This window comes from Felis catus, chromosome D2, assembly GCF_018350175.1.
Source record: "Felis catus isolate Fca126 chromosome D2, F.catus_Fca126_mat1.0, whole genome shotgun sequence".
NCBI lineage: Eukaryota > Metazoa > Chordata > Mammalia > Carnivora > Felidae > Felis > Felis catus.
This window is the reverse complement of record NC_058378.1, coordinates 8,934,169-8,961,990: the sequence shown is the minus strand read 5'-3', so window position 1 is coordinate 8,961,990 and position 27,822 is coordinate 8,934,169. Positions and strand designations below refer to the sequence as shown.

General features: G+C 40.5%; 1 protein-coding gene across 2 annotated transcripts; it reads left to right on the top strand.

Annotated features, from left to right (window-relative positions):
* Positions 1-610: 610 nt before the first annotated feature.
* Positions 611-25,339, top strand: LOC101095196 (zinc finger protein 25). Of its 2 annotated transcripts, XR_006587477.1 has the most exons (6): positions 611-726; positions 18,887-19,013; positions 19,300-19,395; positions 21,546-21,609; positions 22,072-23,225; positions 23,256-25,339. XR_006587477.1 is itself a non-coding variant. In XM_011287209.4 (5 exons), the coding sequence occupies exons 1-5, from the start codon at positions 712-714 to the stop codon at positions 23,123-23,125; spliced, it is 1,356 nt and encodes a 451-aa protein (XP_011285511.1). In that variant the 5' UTR covers positions 611-711; the 3' UTR covers positions 23,126-25,339. The 2 variants fall into 2 exon arrangements, 1 of the variants encoding a protein (XP_011285511.1); XM_011287209.4 differs by having other exon boundaries at positions 22,072-25,339.
* The last annotated feature ends 2,483 nt before the right edge of the window (positions 25,340-27,822 follow it).

The following is a 27,822-nucleotide window of genomic DNA, read 5'->3' as shown; positions in this document are numbered from 1 at the left end:
TTTCAAAATTAGATCTAATCCCTCCTCACGTTAAATATAATACCACTGAAACGAAGTCACTAGGTTTGTTAATGCCAGAGACTAGCACGGAACCAAAGTCTCCAGGTCCACTGCACCATGCTTAGGTCAAAACTGGTGTCTTAGAGAAGTGATTTTGGAGAAACTGCAATTTAGGGAGAAGAGACATGTTAATTTTTGAGAGCTCTGAAGACTTCCTAACTTCGTGGGGTTTATAATGTTAATAGGAACAATAGTTGTGTAACAAACACTTCTTTATCAGTGCTTTTCAACATCATTTGTAATGCCAGCATAGGGTTCCACACTTTGGATATGTGTTACACATTTTGCCTAACTTGCTCTTATTGGATGTTTAAGTTTTCAATTCTTTTGTATTATTTAGTAAATGGGTCCATAATTTGCAAAACAGCTAGTAGGAAAGAAATGTTTAGATTCACTCAAAAATTTCCCAGATTCATCGAGGTTGTATCAGAGTCACCAATGGACAGGTGGGTATTCCTTTATCATGCCCCTTTCTATTCCTTCTCATGGCTCAAAGGGATATTTTCCTAGGGGTTTATGTTTGACTAAAATGTATGGAAATTTCTCACAGGTGATTCCTGAGCGGCAAGATAAGGTCTCTTAAGACTTCTGTCTTCCACCTTTCCCTGTTCTGGCTTCATAGTTTCTATCCTTTCCCAAGAGCAGCAGAAAATGAACAAGTATCAGGTGAGTCATTTATTTAGCCCTGTGTGTGTGTGTGTGTGTGTGTGTGTGTGTGTGTGTGTGTGTGTATTTTCAGTGAGTTTTATGAAAAAGAGCCCATATATTAAACTAGAAAAGTGGAAATTGTTAAAAATCACCTTCAGGGAAAATACTGTTTGAATAACACAGCAGTTCCAGAATGCAGACCCCTGGCTTCCCCAAGACCTTTTCAAAGGAGTGTATCAGGTCAGAACCTAATACTAAGATGCAAATTGCCTTTTACACTGATGGTGTAAAGGCAGTGGTGAATAGATTGCTGTTGGACATGAATGAGACAATGATAGCAGGTGACTGTATTCAACAGTGTACTCAACAGTAAAAAATTCACCTTCACTTAAGGACAGCCTTGATGAAACAGTAAAAGTAACTAATTTTATTACATTTTGACCCCCCGAATACACATCTTTTTTTTTTTTTAATACTCATTTTGGAAAGAGAGACAGTGCAAGTGGGGGAGGGGCAGATACAGAGGAAGACACAGAATCCAAACGAAGAAGGCTCCAGGCTCTGAGCTGTCAGCACAGGGCCCAGTGTGGGGCTCGAACTCGTGAACTGTGAGATCCTGACCTGTGCCAAAGTTGGACACCCAACTGAGCCACCCAGGCGCCCCCCAAACACACCCCTTTTTACTATTCAGTATGACCAAATGGGAAGTGCACATACAGTTCTTTTTGCTGCATACTGAGGAATGATGGTTGGTCATTTAGGAAAAGCACTTGGGCAGCTGATTTGTGAGCTCTCCTAGCCACCTTTTTTGCTTGAAAGAGCAACTGTCAGACAAACTGTAGTTATTCGGAGAAGTATTTACCATTTTCCCAAAAATGGCTGAAGTGAGCCTGTCACTTCAAGGAAAATGACTCTTGGTATTTATTGCCAATGTTAAAAGTTGAGGTTTCAAGTGAAACTTAGAATTTTGGAAAACTTGTATCTTCCGCCGTGAAGCAGACAACTTCTAATATATAAGATTTTTCTGAGGAGATTGGTGGGGATACGAATAAATGTGATATATTTTCTATATGTGTCAGCATTTGAGTGATATTCCTTGTGTATGTGCTCAGAGGTAAACAAGCAGTTACAAGGACAGCATGATACAGAGAAGTGAGGAACAGGGGATAAGTTGATTGGGGAACGCCGCTCTCAAAAGTAATATTTGAGGGGCGCCTGGGTGGCTCAGTCGGTTAAGCGTCCGACTTCGGCTCAGGTCATCACCTCATGGTCCGGGAGTTCGAGCCCCGCGTCGGGCTCTGGGCTGACAGCTCAGAGCCTGGAGTCTGTTTCAGATTCTGTGTCTCCCTCTCTCTCTGCCCCTCCCCTGTTCATGCTCTGTCTTTCTCTGTCTCAAAAATAAATAAACATTAAAAAAAATTTTTTTAAGTAATATTTGAGAAATGTCCTAAATTAAATAAGGGAACCAAGTAGAATTCTAGGGGAAGAGCATTCTAGATAGGAAGAACAATAAATACAAGCACCTTGAGGCGTGTTCCAGAAACAGTATTCAAGACATTGAAGCTAGAGGCAACCTAGGGAAGAATAACCTAGAGGTAAAATCAAAGACGTAGAAGGGGCTAGAATATGTAGGACCTTGTGGGCTGGAGAAACACTGAATTTCAATTTTATTTTATTTTATTTTATTTTATTTTATTTTATTTTATTTTATTTTATTTTATTTTATTTTAAAGTAATTCAAAACAATGTGCATGATGTATGTGTAAAATTTAGGGAATATTAATGAAACACAGTTGTATCCCCGATCTGGCTTAAGAAATGACTGTTACTAGTATCTTGGAAGCCCCTGTGTGCCCCACCTTAATCTCCTCTCACCATTCATTACCCAGAAAAAAATGAATGCTGAGTTCTGTGGTAACCATATCTTTGTTTTAAATTCCCAGCCCTTTGGTAAGCACTTGACATAGTCAGTCTTACATAACTATCACAGCCCAACTTCTGACATGGTATTTCTACTGTATCATAAATTTTTTGAACAGACATTATCTTTTTTTTTTTAAGCTGAAGTTTTTTTAAGTTTGTTTATTTTGAGAGAGACAGAGACAGCATGAGCAGGGGAGGGGCAGAGAGAGAGGGAGAGAGGGAGAATCCCAAGCAGGCCCCCAGCTTCAGTGTGGAGCCTGATGCAGGGCTTGAACCCATGAACCGTGCGGTCATGACCTGAGCCAAAACCAAGAGTTGGCCACTTAACTGACTGAGCCACCCAGTGCCCCAAACATCTTACAGCCAGTTATTACACAGGGCTTGTTGGTATTGGATTCTTTTTTTTAAGTTTGTTATGTATTCTGAGACAGAGTGAGCAAGCTAGGGAGGGGCAGGGAGAGAGGGAGAGAGAGAGAGAGAGAGAGAGAGAGAGAGAGAGAGAGAGAGAGAGAGAGAGAGAGAGATAGACAACCCCACTGTCAGCGTGGAACCTGATGCGGGGCTTGAACTCACGAACTGTGAAATCATCACCTGAGCCAAAGTCAGATGCTCAACCGACCGAGCCACCCAGGCACCCCCCCCCCCTATGTAGACATTATCTGTTATTAACTAAAAATCGTAGCTTTTGGGCATGATAGTGGGAGAAAGAGGCTTTGGAAAGAGGGAGAAATAATGTAGGAGGAAGCTCAAAAAAAAACCAAACAAAACCAAACTTACCTACTCTACAGTTCTGCTTCAGTCAGTTTTGAATGTGTATCTATGTGCCATTCTCCTGATCCAGAATTCACTCGACGGTGCTACAGTGTTTCCCCTGTGTTAGGCTCTGTAACTAATTGCTGAGTTGAACAGTTTGGGACAGCACAAATGACTAGCGAGCCTTTTTGTTTTTGGAAGTAACTTTGAGTACAGTCATCACGACCAACTCTTAGAAAAGTTCATTGTCTGCAGATACTGTATTTTTTTATTTGTTCATAGCCATTTTGGTCAAATTAGATCTTTTTTATCCCTAAAGTTGTGTTGGCATAAATTTCTTCTCTTTGAAAACATCCTTTATAATTACTTTTTTTAAAAAAAATTTAATGTTTATTTAAACATTTGAGAGAGGGAGGGACAGAGCCATGAGCAGCGAAGGGACAGAGATTGGGAGACACAGAATCTGAAGCAGGCTCCAGGCTCTGAGCTGTTAACACAGAACCCGACGTAGAGCTCGAATTCACAAACTGAGATCATGACCTGAGCTGAAGTCGGCCGCTTAACCGACTGAGCCACCCAAGTGCCCTTATAATTATTGTTTTTATTCTGCTTGTTTCCTTGTTTTAGTGAGGATCTGCTGGTGGAAAATTCTCACTTTGGTTTTTCTGAAATATAAATGAACTTTTTCACTGTGTATACAACTCTGGGTTGGAAGTTCTTCTGTTTTAAAACATTGAAAGCATTCACTATATTATACTATTGAAAACTCACCTTTTAATTTGTCAGACATCTAAAGTAAATTTGTGTGTTTTGGACTAGCTATTTTTAAGATCTTACTCTAGTACGTTTGTGTGTGGATTTTTCATTATCCTAGTGAGATTTGTTGTACTTTGTGTAGGTTGAGCATTTTGAGTATTATTGACTTTTAAGCTCTACTTTTGTGTTATTTTGTTTATTGCTTAGCCTGGCGACTACAGTATGCACCATTAACTTATCACCTATGTCTTCAAGTAATATTTATTCATGAACAACATAGTAACTTTCTTCAGCATAATTCAATTTACATCCTCCCACCCGTGTGGTCCTTGTCTTACATCTCACTTTTACATACAGTTTTAACCCCAAATATTTGTTATTTTTACTTTAAACGGTATTGACTTTTTAAAGTAACTTGAGTATGCATGTGTGTATGCACATAAAATACTGCTTTATGTTTATACAAATATCTGTATATACAGGTACCTGTATTCCTTCCTACAGGTCTGGGATTGTCTCTGATGTCTTTTCCCTTCAGCGGAAGCAGCTTGTTTTATCATTTCATGTAGTGCAGGAGTGACGGCGACAAATTCATTTCATTTGTCTTTCTGATGTCTTTATTTCACCTTGGTTTTTGAATGATATTTTTTTGCCAAATATAGACCTCTATGCTGAGCATTTTATTCATTTCTGCATTTATAGGATGCTTTTGTCTTCTGTTTCTGAGATGTCAGTCTCATTGTCATTCATCTGAACATAATGTGTCTTTTTCCTCCACTTGTGCTTAAGATTTTCAATCTTGGGGCGCCTGGGTGGCGCAGTCGGTTAAGCGTCCAACTTCAGCCAGGTCACGATCTCGCGGTCCGTGAGTTTGAGCCCCGCGTCAGGCTCTGGGCTGATGGCTCAGAGCCTGGAGCCTGTTTCCGATTCTGTGTCTCCCTCTCTCTCTGCCCCTCCCCCGTTCATGCTCTGTCTCTCTCTGTCCCAAAAATAAATAAATGTTGAAAGAAAAAAAAAAAAAGATTTTCAGTCTTGGGGCGCCTGGGTGGCTCATTCGGTTTAGTGTCCAACTCTTGGTTTGGGTCAGGTCATGAGCTCACAGTTCATGAGTTCGAGCCCTGCATCAGGCTCTGTGCTAACAGCAGGGAGCCTGCTTGGGATTCTCGTTCTCTTCCCTCTCTCTCTGGCCCTCCCCCACTTGTACTCTTTCTCCCTCTCTCTCTCAAAATAAATAAATAACCTTAAAAAACAAAAGAGATTTTCCACTTTATCCTTAGTTTTTGACAGACTGTGATGTGCTTAGGTACAGTTTGTTTTGTTTTATCCCTCTGGGATGATAAAGACTTATGGTTTGTTCCTTTTATCATTTCAGGAAATTCTTGAACACTTTCAGATATTTTCTTTGCCCCATTCTCTCTTTTTCTTCCTAAGATCTAAGATTGCAGTTACACAAATGTTAGACACCATGTACATATTGTCCTGAATATCTTCAAATGCTGTAGTTTGGAGGCTATTTTAGTTTTTTAGTTTGAATATTTCTGTTGAACAGAGTTTTTTTCAAGTTCATAGTTTCCTTCTGTTTTGTTAATTCTCTTCATTTCATAAGCCCACAGAATCCACTTCTGATACTGTATCTTTTAATTCTAAAAATTCCTGGGTTTTTGTTTTTTCTGCTATGACTCCCCATTCTTTCATTTCCAGTCTGTTTTTTCATGAAGTCATTTAACATTTTATTGTAATTACTTTGAAGTCCTTATCTGCTAATCCCAACATCTAGGTTGTGTCTGCTTCAGTAGGCTTCTTTGTTTTTAAGTCTGTTTACTGATTTTGAGAGAGAGAGAGAATGTGTGCATGCGTGTGAGCTGGGGAGGAGCAGAGAGAGAAGGAGAAAGAAAGAATCCCAGGCAGGCCCCACACTGTCCATGCAGAGCCTGATATGGAGCTTGATCCCGTTAACCTTGAGATCATGACCTGAATGGACGCCTAACCAACTGACCCATCCAGGCGCCCCTAGGCTTCTTTTTTTAGTATGTATCAAAATTTTCTACTTTTTTGCATGTCCCCTAATTCTGTATTATGTGCTAGACATTTTATAAAGGGACAGTAGAGGTCAAAGTAAATAATAGCTCCAGAAAAAGGCACATCCCTTCATCAGTCTGGTTGCTAAACTGATCTAAGATATACTTGAGCTGACCCTGGACATTAGGGTCAGTTCACCACTGGCTTCAGATGATTTAAGGGCAGAATGCAGGCTTTCTCTTCAGCACACCTTGGGATCTGAGCGCCACCAGGTCTCCAGTGATCTGCTGTGCAGCCTAGCCACCAGCTAGGCTACTGAGGAGTAACTGAGAAGTTCCTGCAGAGCCTTCCCCATCTGAGACCTCTCGTCCTGCCCATCGTCTCTGCCCCCAGCCATTGGAGGGTTGACACCACGTACTCAGTAGAGAGCTCGGGGGAAAACTGGTGGCTGTTTGTACTTCAGAGCATCCGTGTCTGTTATGGACCTTCCTAGTTGGTTCCAGAAACTGCTACCCCAACTTATTATATGTGCTGCTGAAACATTCCCTGGTTCTCCAACTCAAAATAAATTGATCACCTTGAGACACTTGGGAAGTAGAAGTGCGGCAGACACTAGGCTTCTGTTTTGAATGTGAAACCAGATAGTATCAAATGGCAGGTTGGCGATCACTTGCTTTGTGGCAAAAGCTCTTAGCGATTCTAATACGTCACAGAAGCCCGCAAGCAAACATGAACATTTTGCGAAAAGTTGGCCTGGTTCTCTCTGTCCCCTACTAGCCCCCAAAAGTGAAAGAAGTTGTGGTTTTCTTTTCTCTTCTGAGTTTTTTTCCTTTGTTCATCTTTGGATTCTTGGTTCTCTTCGAGGTTTTGGAAAACTTGTAATTTTCTAGGTTAGGGGCTTTTTCTCATGGTTATAGTGAGATCAGCTTCTCTTTTCCTTTTCTACGTTCTGTTCAGAACTAGCTTCTTATCCTTATTCCTGAGATGCCAGCTCTAAGATATTTTCTGCCCTGCTTTTTTTCCCTGCTTATGAGATTTGAAAATGCCCTGAGAATACGAATTAAAGGCATAGGACTCATTCCAATCAATTTCTTTTTTTCTGGGATTTTGATACCTCTAAGTCTGCTGTGTATGCCAACGTTTGATACTTTTATAGTTTTTTTAGTGCGTTTTGTGGGTATTGGCTTTTGCTTTTATTAATTATAGCAAAATATACATAAAATTTACCATTTTAACCATTTTTGATTGCATAGTTCAGTAACATCAAGTACATTCACATCATGGTACAACCATCACCACCATCCATCTCTGAAACTCTTTTCATCTTGCAAAACTAAAACTCTACCCATTAAGCAGTAACTCCCCTTCCCCCTTCCCCTAGAAACCACCAATCTACTCACCTATGAACTTGACTGTTCTAGGCATTTCATATAAGTAGAATCATACAGTATTTGCCCCTTTTAACTGGCATATTTCATTCAGCATAGTGTCATCACTGTATCATGTGACAGGATTTCCTTCCTGTTAAAGACTTTAAAATGATATTCATCTGTTTGTATTTACATTTAGTTTATGCATTCATCTTTTTTTTTTTGCTATTGATGTTTTATTAAATATCAAGATTCTATAACTTTTTTTTTTTCAATGTTTATTTATTTTTGGGACAGAGAGAGACAGAGCATGAACGGGCGAGGGGCAGAGAGAGAGGGAGACACAGAATCGGAAACAGGCTCCAGGCTCCGAGCCATCAGCCCAGAGCCCGACGCGGGGCTCGAACTCACGGACCGCGAGATCGTGACCTGGCTGAAGTCGGATGCTTAACCGACTGCGCCACCCAGGCGCCCAAAGATTCTATAACTTTTAATGAGTTAATGAGTTCCATCTTTACTTTTGCATCCACTTCTGATAATATTCTCAGCCGACTTCTGTGATGGAGCTGCTTCTCTACTTTTAAAAATATTTTATTTTCTTAATGTGTCTTTATTTTTGAGAAAGAGCATGAGGAGGGGCAGAGAGACACAGAATCAGAAGCAGGCTCCAGGCTCTGAGCTATCAGCACAGAGCCCAACACACGCTCAAACTCACAGACCGTGAGATCATGACCTGAGCCAAAGTCAGATGCTTAACAGACCCAGGCACCTGCCTCTTCTCTACTTTTAGCTGTGGACTCTGTTCTGCTTGTCTTGGTTGTTTGCTGAGTTATTCACAGTGATGTGTTACCTGCTTGTATCCATGGGATGGAGCGAGCTTAGGGTCCTCCTACTCCACCTTCTTCTCAGCTTCTCTGTTATGCGTTCGTCTTCATGGACATTGGGACATTCGCCCCTTGTGGCTATTGTGAATAATGCTGCTATGAATACTTGTGTACAAGTATCTGTTTGAGTCCCCGCTCCGAGTTCTTTTGGATATATAACCAGGAGTGGAATTACTGGATCATGTGGTAATTATAGGCTTAGGTTTTTGAGGAATCGACACATATCCTCTGTAGTAGTTGCACAATTTCACATTCCCACCAGCAACGGACAGGGGTTCCAGTTTCTCAATATCCTTGTGAATACTTGGTATCTTCTGGGGTGTAAAGTCGTTTTTGTTTTGTGCTGTGTTCTTATCTTCCTTATTTAACTTAACGGCAAAATCCATTCTTTTTGGGTATACATTTTAGTGAGTTTTGACACATGCATAAAGGCACAGTCATCACCACAGTGAAGATATAGAACAGTTTCATCATCTCAAAACTTTGTTGGTCCCTCTCACCACCACTAATTCCTGGCAATCACCAGTTTATTCTTTATCCCTATAATTTTGCCTTTTCTTGTTATGTCATATAAATTGAACCAAATGGTATGTAGTTTTTTAAGACTACCAACTGGCATTTAGCATAATGCATGAGAGTTAATCATGTTCCAAGTATCAACAACTCATCCTTTTTCATTGCTAGAGACTATGGACTTGTATGTATGTACCCCATTCATTAATCTGTTCACCAGCTGACAAACATTTGGGTTTCTGGCAGTTATGAAAGGAGCTGTTACAAATATCTGTGTTTAGATTTTTGTGCTTAGATTTTGTATATTTAGATTTTCATGTATCTTGGGTAGGTACCTAGGCAAGTGCTTGCTTGGTCATGTTGTAAGTATTTGATTAACTTCATAAGAAACTGCCAAACCGTTTCCAGAGTAGCCGTACTGTTTTGTATTCCCACCACAAAGTGCAGGGCTCTGCTCGCTTCACATTTTTGTCCGCGTTTGGTATTGTCAGTTTCTTTCTTTTTTTTTTTCAAGAAAAAAAGGGATGCTGATAGGGATGTAGTGGTAGGCCATCATGGTTTTAATTTGCATTTTTCCTAATGACTGATATACTGGAAATGTTTTAATGTGCTTATTTGCCATCTATATATCTTCTCTGCCCGAATCTTTTAAATTAGGTTATTTTCTTACTGAATTTTGAGTTCTTTATATGATCAAAGCATTTTGAGAGTGCTCTGTGATTTTCAGATATTTGCTCGCTTTCTGTGCCTACTCTTTCCACTCAACTATATCTTTCACAGAGCAAATTTTTCTGACTTCCAGATTTTCTTTGTAAATTTTTTGTGGTGTTGTATCTAAAGAGTTTTTGCTTAGCTCAGAGTCACGAAGACTTTTTCCTATCTTCTAAAAATGCTGTAGTTTTTACACTTTGCATTTAGGTTTATAATTCATTTTGAGTTGATTTTTGTATATAAAGTATAAGCTATTGGCTGAGGTTCATTTTTTGTATATGGATGCTCATTTATTCCAGCTCCCATTTATTGAAAAGCAAATGTATATACACTACCTTAATATATACTAGCTTGACATATATGTATTTAGAGAAATGATTACGGATGTGTGTATACACGAGTTCGTACACATATATTTTCTAACTCTGCCGAAGTGCCTGTAAACAGTGACGACAGTCTAGTAGCGACGATCATACGTGGTTCACAGGTGTTGATTTCTAACTACCATCCTCCAATGAAAGGGAACTAGAATAACATGGAGAAATGTTTGATTTGAGGGATGAGGTAATAGAAATTTAAAATAAGCCCATATAATTTTGTAGTGTCACAACGTATGTGCTCAGAAAGATGAGGACGTGTCAAGTGGACATGGAGCCAGCCTGAAAGACCTTCTCGTAGGCAAAGCTGGAACAATTAAGCAACAAAATAACACACTACTGGATTCTTTTTTTTTTTTTAATTTTTTTTAATGTTTGTTTATTTTTGACAGAGAGAGAGAGAGAGACCGAGCATGAGTGGGGGAGGGGCAGAGAGAGAGGGACACAGAATCCGAAGCGGGCTCCAAGCCCTGAGCTGTCAGCACACAGAGCCTGACACGGGGCTCAGACTCACGAACCACGAGATCATGACCTGAGCCGAAGTCAGACACTCAACTTACTGAGCCGCCCAGGCGCCCCACACACTATTGGATTCTAACGCAAAACATTAAATATTTGAAGCCATAGTGATATAAATAAATGAACAAATAAGTAAGCAGGGAGAAGAGGATATTCTTTGTGAAAAATTACAATATATGTAGATAGTGCCAACTTCTACAGGTGGGGCCTACTCCCTCTTCGAGTATGTGCTGGACTTCATAAATTTCTTTTAAAGAATACAGTGTGAAAAAGAAAAAGCTACTCTACAGTGGAGAAAACTGGCAAAAACTACCTTAACAAAGTAATCTAGGTCATCATCACCAGTGGTATTATGTACCCACACTGATACATACTTTTATACTTTATACACTTTTCAGTTTTACTTATTTAGAGAGGGTATGCGCACACACGTGAGCGGGAGAAATGGCGAGAGGGAGGAGAGAATCCCAAGCAGATGCCCCCATACTGATATATTATGATGAGGACTCTTTGTTATTCTCCCTCAAAACCTATAATCTTCAGTTTAACCAGCATAAACCCTAAATTAAATTACTTCTGCAATTTGACGTCTATTCTGGGTGTATTCCTTCATTTCCCTTAATTTCTCTAAGACTGTCTTATTTTTTTGTGTTTAAATTTTTCTAGTGTACCATTTTGATTTACTCATTTCCTTTTATTTTTCTGTTACTTTTAAAAGTTATCTTCATACTCTGGTTTCTCTTCAGATCGTATAAATCTTTCGCCTTTTAAAAGTTATCTTCTAGTGGTTTCCCTGACAATTACAATTAATATCCCTAATTCCTAACAATTTGAAGTGATACAAATCTAGCTTCACTTGCATAACAGCAACTGCTGAAACAGCTCATTCTTCCCCCTTCATTTTGTTAGTGTCACATATATTCATATTTTGTGTGCCCACTAACCTAGATTTACAGTTAACTATTTTATTCATTTGACTTTAAACCATACAGCACATAAAGAGGAGTTACAATAAAAAATACAATAGGGGCGCCTGGGTGGCTTAGTCCGTAAGCGTGATTTGTGAGTTCTAGCCCCATGTCGGGCTCTGTGCTGACAGCTCAGAGCCTGGAGCCTGCTTCATATTCTGTGTCTTCCTCTCTCAGATCTGTCTCACTCTCTCAAAAATAAACAAACATTAAAAATATATACAATAATACAGGCTTTTATATTTTTCTACGGTCACCTTTACCTGTGTTCTTCATGTGGCCTTGAATTACTGTCTAATGTCTTTTCATTTCAAGGTGAAGAACTCCCTTTGACATTTCCTGTAGGGCAAGTCTGCTAGTCCCTGAGCCTTTATCCTCAAATACCTTTTAATTTCTCCTGCACTACTGAAGGACAGTGTTGCTAGAATTCTTGTTTGGCAGTTTTTTTCTTCCAGGAATTTAATGCATCATAGTGCCTCTGGTCTCCAAGTTTCTGTTGAGGATTTAATCATAGTGAGGATCTTGGTGCTTTTAAAAGACTTTTTGTCTCTGGTTTTGACAATTTGATTATAATGTATATTGGTATGGAGCTCTTTGAGTTTTCCTTTTTGGAGTTCACTGTGCTTCCTGTGTGTGCACATTTATGTCTAGCATCAAATATGGGAAGTTTCTGGCCATTATTTCTTCAAATATTATGTCTCTTTTCCTGCCTCTTCTCCTCTGGGACTCCCAGTTTGCTTCTGTTGGTATGATTAATGGTGCCCTCACAGGTCCTGTTAGGCTCTGTTCATCTTTCTTCATTCTTTGTTTCCTTCTCCTCAGACTGATTCATTTCAAATGTCTTCAGTCTTACAGATTTTTCTGCCTGCTCAAATCTGTTTCGATGTGTTGTATTGAATTTTATATTCCAGTTACTGTACCTTTGAATTTCATAATTTCTTTTTGGTTTCTTTTTATAACTTGTACCTTTTTGATATTATTTGTTCATACATTGTTCTCCTAGTTTCTTTCAGTTCTTTGTCAGTGGTTTCCTGTAGCCCTTTGAGCATGCTTAAGAGAGTTGATTTAAATTGTCTAGTAAATCCAATATTTGCATTATCTGAGGGATGATTCCTGTCAATTTCCTTTTCTTTCCCCCTGTGAATGGGCCTACTTGTTTATGCCTTTACCTTTTGGTTAGAAGTTTTGTAATATGAATAAACATTATAATGTGCTTAAGTCTGGAAAGCAGGTTGTCCCCCTCCCCATGGTTTGCTTTTGCTGCTCGCTGAAGGCTGGACTTGTTCATTTGTTTACTCTCCAATTTTTCAAAGGCTATGTTTCTTGTCAAGTGTGGTCATTGCCATTTCTGTTCCATTATCTCAGAGGTCAGCCGGTGATGTGACAGAGATTTCCTTAAACTTCCGGAACCAAAAAGAAAAATCAAATACTCGATATTTACATATTGGCTCTGCACTGGGGCACTCCTCCTTCTCCATTTAACCATGCTGTCTACCCTTTTGCCTTACCCTCCACCTCTTTTGAAGAGCCCTAAGATTAGCCAGAGATGGATGTCAGCCTAGTGTCCTCTCTAGTGTTTTCTGAGCCTGTGTCCAGCCCTGGGCATGCACATTGCTCTCTGGAGTCCCTGGTTTATGCACTGTAGTCTGTGCAGGCCCTTTCTCTCCCTACTGTCTTCCTCCTCAGCTTCCACCTTCCCGGGCATCTGGAGTTGTCTCTGCTTTTCCCAGCACCGTGCCACAGACCGTACATGTCACGACGTAGTTTTCATGGAGTCTGGCCCAGGATGCCATTCCAGACCTAGAAGGGCAAAAGGCAGGCAAGCCTCTGCACTTACCCACCAGGAAACCACTAGACAGATCAATACACTTAGCAGTTTTTGAACACAAAATCTGTATTGTCTCACCCTGTCAATCTGCACCAGGAACACAGGCACTGTCCCTACTGCCCTTGCTACACTGGAGAGGGGGTTGGTAGGTGGGCAAGCAGAAATACCAGTGCTTTCTTCATGGTTAGCATCCTCTTTCTTAGGTACCTCACTAGTTGCTCTAAGCTTTTCATTTGTTTTTAGAATTAGATTCTAGAGTTCTGAAAAAGTTGATTTTGTCAGTTTTTGCCAGCTTAATAATGGTTGCCTCAGTTGGAGGGAACAATTTTTGAAGCTCTCTACCATCACTCACATCGAAAGGTTTTTAACTACAAGAGCAATGTACTGAATAAATACATAGGACTATTCAGCTCTAGGTATTTCTAAGTGAGATTTAATATTTTGTTTCCAGGAATTGGTCCATTCCATCTAAGTTGTCAAATTTATAAACTTAGAATTGTTCACAGTATTCTTCTTTTAACATTTGCAAGGCCTATAGGAATTGTCACCCTTTTCATTTCTGATATTAACTTGTTTTGTTTTCTTCATCATTCTGGATATAATTTTATCAATTTTCTTGATCATTCAGAGAACTTTTTGTTTTCCAGTAACACTAAACAAGTGCTCAAATATTATTTCCAAATATTTGGCACTTTCCTACATAATTTTGTTATTGATTTCTAAGTTTAAATCAGCTGTGGGCAGAGAATCTAATTTAATGATTTCAGTTATTTTCAGATCTGTCTTCTGGTCAGAAAATGATCTTGTCAGCATTCCATGAAAAGATGTGAGCACGTTGTTAACATACTAATCAGTATCTAGAAAGGACAGTGTGATTGTTTAGTATGCACAACAGTCTGTTCCTTTTCATGGTCTCTGAATGCAATCCATTTTAACTCCCCACAGCTTCCTATTATGGCTATCCCAGAAATAAGTTCTTAGTGATCTCATATCTGTTAGCTGTCATTTCTGGCTTACCACGTGCTTTTCCTTCTTGTTTCCTTTTCAGTGTGTCCAAGTACTTTGGAGAATAGTTGTATCGTTTGTATGCTTTTAGTATCCTTATGTTTACAAAAACATCTGTTTTTAAAAAGTCTGAGAGAGAATGAGTGAGCATGAGCAGGGGGAGGGCAAAGAGAGAGAGGGAGAGGAGAATCCGAAGCAGGTGCCACACAAAGATACACACAGAGATACCCCAAGATACAGGGCTGACTCACAAACCAGGAGATCATGACCTGAGGCAAAATCAACAGTCAGAAGCTTAACCGACCTAGCCACCAGGTGCCCAAGAAGACATCTTTTTTAAAATTTATCCTTGATTGAAAATCTGGCAAGACATGGGATTTTAGATTCAAAACGTTTTTCATTAGATCTTTGTGGGTGTTCCTTCTTTGTCTTGCAGCATTTGGCTCTGCATATGAAAAGTCACATGTCCATTTTATTATCTTAGGTATTCTCTTAATTGCCGAATCGATATTGCTGTAAGAAAACAGTACTTGTAAGTCTTTCATCACAGGTGTTGCCTTGTAAAGCAAAACAAAACAAAAACAAAAACCCTTCTGTATTATAAGGGAATACAATGTGTATAACACCATTTTGTGTTTCTCTTTCTGGCTGCTTTGTTCCCACACTTAGAGCCAGTGTCTTCCTCTGCTTTATGTGGTCAGTTCATTTCACCAGTTCTTGCCTTCAACTGAATGCTCTTTAAAAAGGGGGTGAGGACAAGGAATCCTAGAAGCTTGACTCTGATCAGTTTCCCTGCCAAATCCGTTGTTCTGTCCTTATCAAACTCCAGGCCTTTGTTTTCCCGAGCTGTTAGGATGTGCATCCAAAAGCTGGTTTTTCTGAAGAATTTTAAGTCTTCCCGAAATTTCTCCAATCATCGTGCTTAATGATTACAGCTTTCACTCCCATGCTGTGCTCTTACCCAATTACTCTACCTTGGATGTTTACATTTGGCTTCACAGTAGAACTGCCCATTTGTTGTGAATCTGTCTTTGGTTTCTGAGCACTGTCCGCCTGGCCTGCTCTTCTATTTAGAGAAGTTCCGTCAGGCTCCGGTCTTGGCCTAGTTTCTCCTACCATCATCTTGAAAATTCCTATTTCCACAGATTTATTTTTCTTTTTTCTTTGGACTCTTCCAGAACCCTGCTAAATATATATGACAATATTATTTGTGGAAATTCACTTACATATGCATCTGCCAAAATGGACGGTTCCAGCTGTATGTTCAACAGTCACTTCACAGTGTGAACAAAATTCAACTCATTGCCTCTTTCTGCCCAACTGATTCTTTTTCTCATTTTCTCAATTTCTTTTATAGAATAATGTTAGCTGGCAAAATACAAACATCTCCACACACCACAACCTGCTGTATAGCTAGGAGGCAGGACACTTCAGTTTATGTATAAGTTGGGAGATCACTGTCAAGAGCAGAAGCAGCTGGGAGCTCCCCCCAGAGCAGGAAGTCAGGAGGGGGTTGATGGAAGACCAAGGATGGTGAGGTCACAGTTGTAAAGGAACAGAAGATCAAGTGGACTCTGCCACAAGCAGAGGCGCTCACCCTGATCGGGGAAAGATGGGGGAAAGTCTGGAATCGTGGGGTCCAAGTACTGGCACCGGGATTAAAAAAGAAGGGACTCAGAATGTGTGCAGGAACATCAGCAACTCAGAGGAAAAGAAATAGAATTCCCGTGTGCCCCGTACTGAAAGCACGTAAGAAAACAAGCAGCTGAAATCAGGTGCCCTAAAAAAAAAAAACAAAAAAACCACTACACAGAATCTAAAGATACCTCCCCCAGTAGTGCTTTCTTCAAGAATGTGAACATATGGGGCTCCTGGGTGGCTTAGTCAGTTGGGCGGCCGACTTCGGCTCAGGTCATGATCTCGCGGTCCGTGAGTTCAAGCCCCGCTTCGGGCTCCGTGCTGACCGCTCAGAGCCTGGAGCCTGTTTCAGATTCTGTGTCTCCCTCTCTCTGACCCTCGCCCGTTCATGGTCTGTCTGTCTCTGTCTCAAAAATAAATAAACGTTAAAAAAAAAAAAAACATTAAAAAAAAATGTGAACATACTATGCCAATAGAGACATTTTTGAACTAATTAACACTTTCCACCCCTCCCCAACATAAAATAAACTTTTATCTTCATTTTATCATGAACCAAAAATATCACTCAACATGTATACAATGCTAATACAAGAAAAATTGGAATGTGTGAACTGACATTTTTTCAGCTGACGTCAATACTCCTCCCCCAAACACACACAAAGTAGAGGAGAATACAGCCTTCCAATATTACGTGTTTCAGACAGGAAAGAACCTGAACCCCAGAGATTAAAGCCTCAGAACAGAAATGGAAAAACAAGTAGATCTAAAATGGAAGCAAATTAACTCAGGAAAGAAATGGTAGAACAGCACATCATCTCAGAATAGAAGATTAAATTTCAGGGCACCTTGGGGAGAAGATGAATGAACGCCTGATAAATGATACACAGGAGAAATGGAAAAGAGACCCCAGGGAGTGGGAGGGGGAAGAATTAACTGGAAGAGGAAGACAGAGTAACAGAAGTAGAAGCTGAAGTAGGATCCGTCAATAGCAAAATCTAAAACTAATATTTAATCAGAGGAAACTTTCCATAAAGAAAAGGAAAACTGAATTACATACTGAAAAGACTCTCTGTGTCAGAGAGAACTGACCCAGAATGGTAAACACCAAGAGAGAGTCTAGTAAAACTATTAGACCTAAAAGCAGAGGGGGAAAAAAAGTCCTCTAGGCCACAAAGAACAAAGGCTACATCTCTTGGCAAGGAAAGAAAATAAAATTGACAGAACTCTTTTCTTTTTGAATGGACATAATTCTTATTAGCAACTTATATGTAAAAGAATAGAATGGTGTTTTCAGGAAAGAAATGTGAAGTAAGAATTTATATCCAATGAAGAAGTTCCTCAGATTTTCACATTTCAGATTTTATGAAATATAAGCAACGATTGGAAGAAATTTCATAGCCCTAAATAGTCCTGTCAATAAAAATGAGAGAATGAAAATAATTAGCATTATAGTTCTAGCCATTATCAAACTATAGAGGTACTATGGGAAGTAACCTCCCCTTCTCTCAATAATTAATTTCCAAGGAAGTTATTTTTTACCCACTGCTGCTACTTTATTATTGTTTTTCATGTTTATTTTTGAAAGAGAAAGAGTGTGAGCAGGGGAGGGGCAGAGAAGAGAGGGAGACATAGAATCTGAAGCAGGCTCAGACATAGAATCTGAAGCAGGCACAGAGCCGGACACAGGGCTTGAACCCACCATGATCACCCACGTGAGATCATGACCTGAACCAAAGTCCGATGCTTCACTGACAGCCACCCAGGTGCCCCCACTGCTGCTACTTTAAATGTTTATTGCTCATGTATGCCTCTTAATTTTGTAACACTCCATATTTCTGATGTGCTCTTGCCTCTTCTTTAGTGTTTTTTTTTTAACTTCGAAAAAGCACGAGTGGAGGAGGGGCAGAGAGAGAGAGAGAGAGAGAGAGAGAGAGAGAGAGAGAATCCCAAGCAGGCCTACGCGAGGCAGGGCTCGATCTCACAAACCCAGATGATGACCTGAGCCAAAATCTAGAGTTGGTCACTTAACCGACTGAGGCACCTGGGTGCCCCTTTAGTGTTTTCTTCTAAGCACCAGTCTACTCCTGTAGCTCTACTTACTACCCACATGTATCACTTCAGTAGCTCCATTATCTATACTCGCATCTACAAAGTGAAGGGGTGAACACCCCAAAAACATGTAAGACAGTCCACATAGTATAAAATACTAGAATTAGTTTTTTAATTATAAATAGAAATAAAACTTGCCAATTTTTAATAAACAGATTATTACAAACATAAATTAATAAGTACCAATTCAGTGGGTATGCAAAATACATTTTAATGGTCCAGAGACACATTCAGAATTATTCCATATTCTGTCACTGGACCGGACTGTATTACCTTCTAACTAATCTTTGTCCAACACCCTATTCTCGTATCAGACTGTCTTCTTTGTAATTTTCCTCAACTTGCCATTTTTCATGCATCCATCCATGTCTTGGTCAATTCTGTCTTCTTTGCTCCCAAAGTTTCCATTAGTCAGCTTAACCTAGAAAATCTAACTTGATAATGCAAAATTCAAGTGACCACTCCCTCTTGTGACCATTTTATATCTCGTACATGTTTCTGTCAGAGCACCTGCCATGTGTATTGCATTTGAGTATTTACGTCTCTGCCTCCTTGTCGGACTGTGTGTTCCTTCACAGCAGGAACAGTTGCTTTCATTCATCTATGTATCTCCTGGCAGGATTCCAGGCATGGAGCGGTAGCTCAGCAAATAGAGTGAGCAGATATTTTATCTATGTACAGAGTAGCCATGTATCCAGCTTTCTAGAGTAAACCTGATGGCACATTAAGAGCTAGTTCACAAGTGGTTTTTTTCATGGTACTCCACTCTGAATACTTCAGTTTCAACCAAAATATGTTGTTACAGGGACCTGTAACATTCAAGGATGTTATTGTGGAATTCACCCGGGAGGAGTGGCAGTTACTGGACGCTGCTCAGAGGACCCTGTACAAGGAAGTGATGCGGGAGAACTACGGTCACCTCGTCTCAGTGGGTGAGGAAAACTTCCCCGTGTGGAACTGCTGGTAGTTCGCATTTCCTTTCCCAGTTGCTGCAACACGTAAGGTCCCTGTAGGGCTGCGCCATATTGGCTTTGTTTCAGGGGTCAAATGTGATGAGGCCATTTCGGGCACCAGAAAGAATGTGCGTCCCCACCCTCGCCGGTGAAAGAATCTAAATTTGCTGAGCCAAAGTAGGACTTCAGTGTTCTCAAACTGTACTTCCTTACCCTTCACAGGCCCTAAATCCCAAGTAAACCGTGTTTTCTTCTCCATTCATAGGTTACTGTGTGAATAAGCCAAATGCAGTCTTCAAGCTGAAGCAAGGAAAAGAACCGTGGATACTGGAGGTGGAATTTCCACGTCGGAACTACCCAGGTGAGTGAGAAATTAGAACCCTTGTCGCTAGTGAGGTGGTTGGTGCCTTTTGCCTTCTGAAATATGTTTCAGGAATCTCTTTTTTAAATGCCCTATACATCTGGGAATGACTGAGGACACTTGGTCTGCATATGCAAGCAACATAAATCGCACCTCCAGTTTTCATTCTTTCCACATAAATTTGTCCTTTGCCAGACTTTATAAAATAGATTTACTTTTCTTTCCTATATACAAAACTAATTCCTGCCTAACCTTGTCTTAGATGTTTGTCTTTTTTTCTGGAATTCCCATTATCCCAGTACCTGGGAATTAAGTGGGAATTCTAGAACACTATAATCTTAAAGTATTAAATCTTAACAATTTTTTTTTAAGTTTATTTATTATTTGAGAGAGAGACAGAGAGCGCGTGTACCCATGAGCAAGGGAGGGGCAGAGAGGAGGAGAGAGAAATCTAAGCAGGCCCCGTGCTGTCAGCACAGAGCCCAGTGTGGGGCTCAATCTCACAAACTGTGATATCATGACCTGAGCTGAAATTAAGAGTTAGATGCTTAACCAACGGAACCACCCAGGCACCCCTAAAGTGTTAGATCTTAAATCTGACCATAAATTTTTCTTCGAATGCCATTTCCCTCCTTTTATTAACAATGAAATGTGCCTCAGTTATTTTCAGCACCAGTTTATTAACTTCCTGTTCTCTCTTTAAACTCTGAAATTAGGTTACAAGTCATTATGCCTTTCATCAGTTATATTATTTCAGAGTTGATAACTTCCTTTTAGATGGTGTTTGTCTTTCACACAGGTAGATTATCTCTCCTAAAATCTGCACCTTATTTGGAGTGTTAGAACACTAAGATAAAAAAACAAAAACAGGAAAACCACTAAGATGATCTCACTCTGCTCCTTAAATGCTTTTCCTGTACTTGTGAGCTTCTGCGTTGCCAGGACTAGGAACAATGCCTGGTATTTCTTAGTTGTTCACTAGATGTTTGTTGAAATATTCAATCTGAATTCACAAGAGACAGACCCTTTCTTATGCTCTGTGCCTTTCACAGTCACTCCTGCAAGGGCTCATCCTTTCTTAAGACCAAAGACACACAGGCTCTTGTTTCCTGTGCATCTCACTTAGCCTTGCACATGTCCCCGTCACGTTAACTTCTTACATCTTCCCTGCAACGGCCATGAAATTCCTACCCCAAGCCCCTGCTCTTTATCTTTCGCTTCCTTTCAGGCCTTTAAAGAGGAGTAAATCTAAAGGTCAGTAAAGGTTCCAGGATCATGTTCAATAATTCATCCTTAAAGATCATGTAGTAAATTGAAGCAGAAATGTCGAAACTAAGACAGGAAAGCAGTGGAAGACTGGCATTGGGTCATGGTAACTAACGCTACTTTGGAGATGCAGTATTTTTTGGTGGTCAGGCTTGAAAACGTCTGTGCTACAAATGGAAACTCATCCTGTTGTACGATGGCTTGCACACTGCTGTTTAATCATCTTTCCTTTGGGATGTATGTGTTCCTGGGTCTTCTGTCCCGGTGAAAATTACGCCAGTGAGACGGAGAGAGCCCGGAGTGTGGAACTGTTCCTCCACACACGTTGTGATGTAGTCACTGTAGGGACTAGACTAGGCATCTAGACTGTCGCGTGTGGGTACAGAGGAAATAAAGTAGAAGTTTATAGTCACTAATGAACAGTAAATTACATTCTGGCTGACAAAGGCTTAGCTTTGCATCCAATTTCATCTTTCCCCAATATTTCCAGTGGACACAGTCGTCTACTAATTTTTCTTTTCACCCTACTTACTGTTCATTGTCTGTAATGGGCTTACCGCATTCTGAGTCCCAGATTCTTGTGCAGCACTCTGAATGTCTTTTGTTCTCTGCTCCCCATTCTTTTTCTTTTTCCTTAACTTTTTCTCCAGGTTTTTAAAATGTTTGTAAAGTGTCAGAGTACTTGGGTTTGTAATGACATTTCTTCCCTTGTCTGCTCCAACCGTCTTTAGTGTTTATATTTTTTCTAAACCAAAGGCATAGAGGAAATTTGCAAATAAGAATTCCTTTATTTGGGGAGATTGGCCTGAAGCCTAAGAATCAGCCCTACAACCATAATAATATGTTAAGATTTAAATGGTATTAAATTTTGAATTCCTTTGTAGAAGACCTTTGGAAGATTCATGACTTAGGAGCAAGATCCCAGGGAAGCCAAGCTGAAAATTCAAGGCAAGTTCAAGATTTTGATTTTAAGATGAAAAGACTTGTAAAAAAAAAAAAAAAAAGTGTTGATGGGAGTACTGGAAGTGGGAAGGCACTAACTAGTTCATACTGAAAGTGAGAAAACTAAAACACTGGAGTGAATTCCAAAGAATTCACTTTCCAAATGGGAAAGCCCTCTTCCCCAGTGGAGATCTTCTGTAGGACCAGGAGATTCAAACTTTGAAGCAGTCTTTCATTTCTTCAATTGCACAGGAAGGGAGGCTTTGTTAACCAAAGCAGATCTCAGGCAATTAAGAGACTGCATGCAATGCAAACGAAGGTTCCTTGCTACTTAATGTTAAACCACAGTGTGTGTCAGAACATTCATAGTAGAGAAACCATGAATCGAATCAGTATGGGAACATCTCTAGAAATGGGTTCTCAGCTAGAGTACCTTATGTATTACTGACTTTGGGAATTTCTCTCTAGGAATGGAGAACTCACAAAACACCAGCAAACTCCTGCCAGAGAGAAAATCTATAAATGTAGTGAATGTGCAAAGTCCTTCTGCCAGAAGTCTATCCTCCTAATACATCAGCATACTCACTCAAAGGACAAACCCAGGGAATATGGGACATCGGTCCCTAGGAATGGAGACCTCGCAAGACAACAGAAAGGTCAAGCCAGAGAGAAAACCTATGAATGTAAAGAATGTACGAAAACCTTCTACCACCTGTCCTCTCTTAGTAGACACTTGAGAACTCATGCAGGGGAGAAACCCTACGAATGCAATCAGTGTGAGAAATCCTTCTACCAGAAGCCACACCTTGTGGAACATCAGAAAACACACACAGGAGAGAAACCCTATGAGTGTAACGAGTGTGGGAAGTTCTTCTATGTTAAGGCATACCTCATGGTACATCAGAAAACACACACGGGGGAGAAGCCGTATGAATGTAAGGAATGTAGGAAATCCTTTTCCCAGAAATCACACCTCACGGTACATCAGAGGACACACACAGGGGAGAAACCCTATAAATGTAAGGAATGTGGGAAATTCTTTTCTAGAAATTCACACCTCAAAACTCATCAGAGAACTCACACAGGAGAGAAACCCTATGAATGTAAGGAGTGTGGGAAGTGTTTCTACCAGAAGTCAGCCCTCACAGTGCACCAGCGAACTCACACAGGGGAGAAGCCCTTTGAATGTAATAAATGTGGAAAAAACTTTTACTATAAATCAGACCTCACTAAACACCAGAGAAAACACACAGGGGAGAAGCCTTATGAATGTCAAGAATGCGGTAAATCCTTCTCTGTGAATTCAGTCCTCAGATTACATCAAAGAACTCACACAGGAGAGAAACCCTATGAATGTAAGGAGTGTGGGAAATCCTTCTCTCAGAAGTCACATTTTATCATACATCAGAGAAAACACACAGGGGAGAAACCCTATGAATGTCAGGAGTGTAGGAAAACTTTTATCCAGAAATCAAAACTCACTGCCCATCAGAAGACACACACAGAGGAAAAAAGCTTATAAACAGCATGAATTGGGAACTTTTTTCTGAGTTCATCCTTCAGAATAATCAGATAATTCACACAAGACCAAAAAACTTAGGAATATCATCTATATGGCAAAGTTTTAGTCATAAGAGTTTTTCTTGACAAAGTTTTAGTCATAAGAGTTTTTCTTGACAGCAAATACACAAAAATTCTTTGAATCTAGAAGGAAGAAATTTTTACCATATGTTAGACTTTAGTGTCAGACACTCTACAAATTGTAAAGCGTGAGAGAGACCATTCTTTTAGAAGTCACAGTATACTGTACAACAGAAATCACATGAGAGAAGAACAAATAAAAAAAAAGAAGGTCAGGAACTTTCTGGTCAGGGCAGCCATCACTAGATATCCCAAAGCTCACGTGAATGAGAGCCTCCTATCTGTGTCCATCCTGAGCTTCAGAAATACTTTACAACAGGTGGACTCCAAACGCTCAAAGGAGTGACTAGACGTCGAAACATCCAGAAGCCCTTCTTGAGAAGTGACGTCTCTGTGACCTTCAGATGAGCGATGCCAGGATAGAACCATCGCAGACATCTCAAATACGTCAGTTTCCTGACAAAAACTCAGTATCTGTATTGAGTGAGAGTGACAGTTACGCCAGAAGTCATGTTGCAGTGACTGGATTGTGAGGGTTGGGTTGTTTTTTTCTTTGAAGAAACCTGCAAATGTCTGGATAGATAGATAGATGAAGCTTTTTAAAAAGCACAAACCCATTGAGAAGCCAGGTGACATCCTTAAACTCACGTGAAAAGCCCTTGAGTGGAGCTGACGTGTGTCCGCGTGCTGCTAGGCCGATCACAGATGTCTGTGCGTACACGGATCCCATCCGTAAGTGTACACAGGAAAATCCGTAACCTCAGCTCTGCAGCTCTCAAGTGCGTGAGGAGATCCCACGTCAACCCTCAGCATCGACTCCTGTTGTTCCAGTGTGTATTTTAAGTGTACTGTTCTTTTAAAATTTAATGCATCTCTATTTCCTGGCATTTTTAAGTGAATTCAGATGTTCCTGAACTGATCCTTCAGAAAGAAGCTAAAAGTCTTTTTGTAAAATTCTCCAGCTGTCTCGTGGTCAGCCAAATTTTGCATTAGGGACACATTTATTCCTAAGAAAAGACTGAGTTTATTTTTAAAAACAGCTGATGGAAACAGTCTGTATGATAAACAGTGCTGTGTGAAGAAGTAGTGTCTGTCCTACTGTTGACGTTTTAGGAGGGTGCAGAGGTATCTGCAGGAGAATTTTGTGTGAGGAAGGATGTTCTTTACACAACATGGCAGCGGTTAAGAGTGTGGACTCTGGACTCCCACTGCCAAGGCTCAGATCCCATGGGGCATGCCACTTACCCTCTCTGTGCCTCGGTTTCCTTTTCTATAAGAGAAGTGAGAATGTTAGAATTGCTTGGAGGTATGAATTAATATTTTTAAAGCACTTAGAATAGCGTCTGAGACACGAGAAAAGCGTAAGTTGGCTACGACTATCATTATAATTGTATTTCTTGAATGATGCTGGAGAACAAAAAGGTTGGCTCCCAGCATTCATCACTCACTTTCTTGCTGTAGTGCCTTGCTTTGGCTTGGTTGTGCATTTTCCTACGAGTGATTCAGATACTCACGTGTGACCCGCTGCCTGTCTTTGTAGCCTTACAAGCCAACAGTGGTTTTACATTTCTAAATGGTTGAAAAAAAAAAAAAAAAAAGAATATTTTGTGACATGTGCCGATTATATTCAGATTTGTGTCCGTAAATAAAGTTTTACTGGAACACTAATAAAGTAATAAAACAGAGACCGCTGTCTCTGTTCTGCCTGAGGCTGCCTTCAGCACTATAAGAACAGAGTTGAGTAGTTCTGACGGGAGACCATATGGCTCACAGAGCCTAAGACAGTTACTGTCTGGCACTTTACAAAGTCAAGTTTTTCTGTTACTTAGGACTGAAGACATCACAATCAGTGTATACAGTGTACTTTTATATATGCTACATGTTCCAGGAGTGATGCACACAGCAGTTTGTGGGTGGGTGGTTTTTGTGCAGTGTATTTATTTTGTACATTGTATTTATATGTTAAAAGCCTAAGCATTAGAATTTTTTTTCAAAGAAATGTGTTTTACTTGTTGAACTGTCATAAAATGCAAACATCTTCTGATGGAATGTAGCACTACATGTATGAAATAAACACTGTCTGAATTAAACAGAATTGTTACTTTGTCCCTACTTAAAATATTCCTTTACTTTATTACAAGTCTATGGCCCGCTTTCCCTGTATCATTTTATTTTATTTTTAAAATTTTTTTTTTCAACGTTTATTTATTTTTGGGACAGAGAGAGACAGAGCATGAACGGGGGAGGGGCAGAGAGAGAGGGAGACACAGAATCGGAAACAGGTTCCAGGCTCCGAGCCATCAGCCCAGAGCCCGACGCGGGGCTCGAACTCACGGACCGCGAGATCGTGACCTGGCTGAAGTCGGACGCTTAACCGACTGCGCCACCCAGGCGCCCCACCCTGTATCATTTTATAATTTTCTCCCTGTCCCATGAGAAAATACCATCTTTATGTCACACTTAACATAATTTAACAACAACAAACCCTTACAATACCCAACCCAATTCCACCAGGTACATTACCAGTAATCTGCATTACTAGTATCACTACATTACTAGTAAAATCATTGAACTGCCTGAACTTCATTCAGTTGTCAAATGCTGCTCCAATCTATATCCTGCCCTTACCTCCCCTTCCTAACGATGACTTTCGCGATGCTCAACTTCTTACGCACGCCTCCTTCTGATTTGTCTAATGTTTACCACTAATGAATACCTACTATATTTAGTGACTGCATGATTTATAGAACTTCCGAATATTCAAATACAACATTGTTACCAATATTCTACCCAACACTGACATAAGCATGCCATCCCGACTACAGCCATCTTTAGGGTAGTTCTTTATTTCAACCTGCTTTGAAAGCAAATATATTTCTAAATTTCCCCTGGCTTCGCAGCCAAAAATTAAATAAAAATTAGTATTGTGTGGGGAACGTCCAGTAACTCTGCCAAACCTGTTATTAAGAATAAAGTCGGAGGGGGGGGTGGGAGGGCGGGGAGGGTGGGTGATGGGCACTGAGGAAGGCACCTGTTGGGATGAGCACTGACTGGGTGTTGTATGGAAACCAATTTGACAATAAATTTCATATTAAAAAAAAAGAATACAGTCTGTACTGGGGCGCCTGGGTGGCTCAGTCGGTTAAGCATCCAGCTTTGGCACAGGTGATGATCTTGGCGGTTCATGCGTTCGAGCCCCGCATCCGGCTCTGTGCTGACAGCTCAGAGCCTGGAGCCTGCTTCGGATTCTGTATCTCCCTCTCTCTCTGCTCCTCCCCTGTTCGCACTGTCTCTCTCTCTCAAAATAAACATTAAAAAACAAAAAAGGAAAAAAAGGATAAAGTCTGTACTAATGAAAATCTTCTAAAAATACTCTGATGAGAATAAAATATTCCTGGTCTTCAAATTCAAGATGGGAACTGGACTGCTTCTTGGCAAGAGCCTCAAGCCACGAATTAGTAACCACGAGAATTGATGGATCAGAGAGAAACGATCGGTGTCTTGTCACCACACATGCTTATGAAGAAGACCAGCCAACTTGACAGTTCCACATTTCTGAAAGCCAATCAGCACCAGCATTCAGTTCGCCCGTGCTTGGAACGTCAGTCAGGTGCAGCCTCACTCCAGTGACCAAACCTTTACAACTGAAAGCCAGCAAGTCAGTCCCCCAACACTTCTGCTTCTAAAAGCCTGCCAATCCCTGAATCCATTTCCCAAACCCTGAATCACTTTACTTTCCCAGACTGACTTATGAGGATAGCCCTTCTCTGGTTAGTATGGTGGCCAACGGTGGACAGAACCAATCCCTTCCTTACTCCATTCTAAAAAGATACTTTGTTTTCCTCATCCCCGTCAATCTGGACTGGCCTCCTGACTTGCTTCGGCTTCACTAGAATGTGACAGATTCCAGGCCAACCCTTCAGAAGTGTGGCAGTTTCCTCTTTCCTCCTTGAAGCTAATCATTGTGCACAAAGTCCAAGTAGTCTGGAATCACCAAGCTGTGAAGAAACTCAGGCTACTAGAGGTGAAAGCCCAATATAATCCCAGACACAGAAGCGAAGGTTCTTAGATCTTCTGGCCCAGCCAAGCGAGACTTCCACTAATGCCAAGTGCAGGAGCCACCTACTCCACTTACAAGAACCAATCACTATAAAAGCCATGAAGTTTTGAGTGTTCCTGTTACATAGTAATAGATGAGTGAAACCGACAGGGAGCCAGAAGTCAAGCTTGCTTCAGGTACTGACCAGTCTCTTCTTTCATAAAAGTTTTACGGTACACGCAGCGCCAGTCTTGCTGCCATGAAGAACACCACAATGACCACCATTCAATCTGACATCTAACAAGGATTTGCCTACACACCACAATCTATTGCCACGAAAAAGAAGCAACCCTAGCTAAACTAGACTGTCTCATGCTGCTGCCCCAGCCACAGCTGTATGCTGAGTATTAGAAAGACTAAACCCAAGTGCAGGGGGGAAACTGTCCAGACACTGTCCTACAATAAAGATTCTATCTAAGAGATTTAACAGTTGACCAGATCATGCTTTATCTGTAAAGTTCACACAGGGCTAGGGGCCC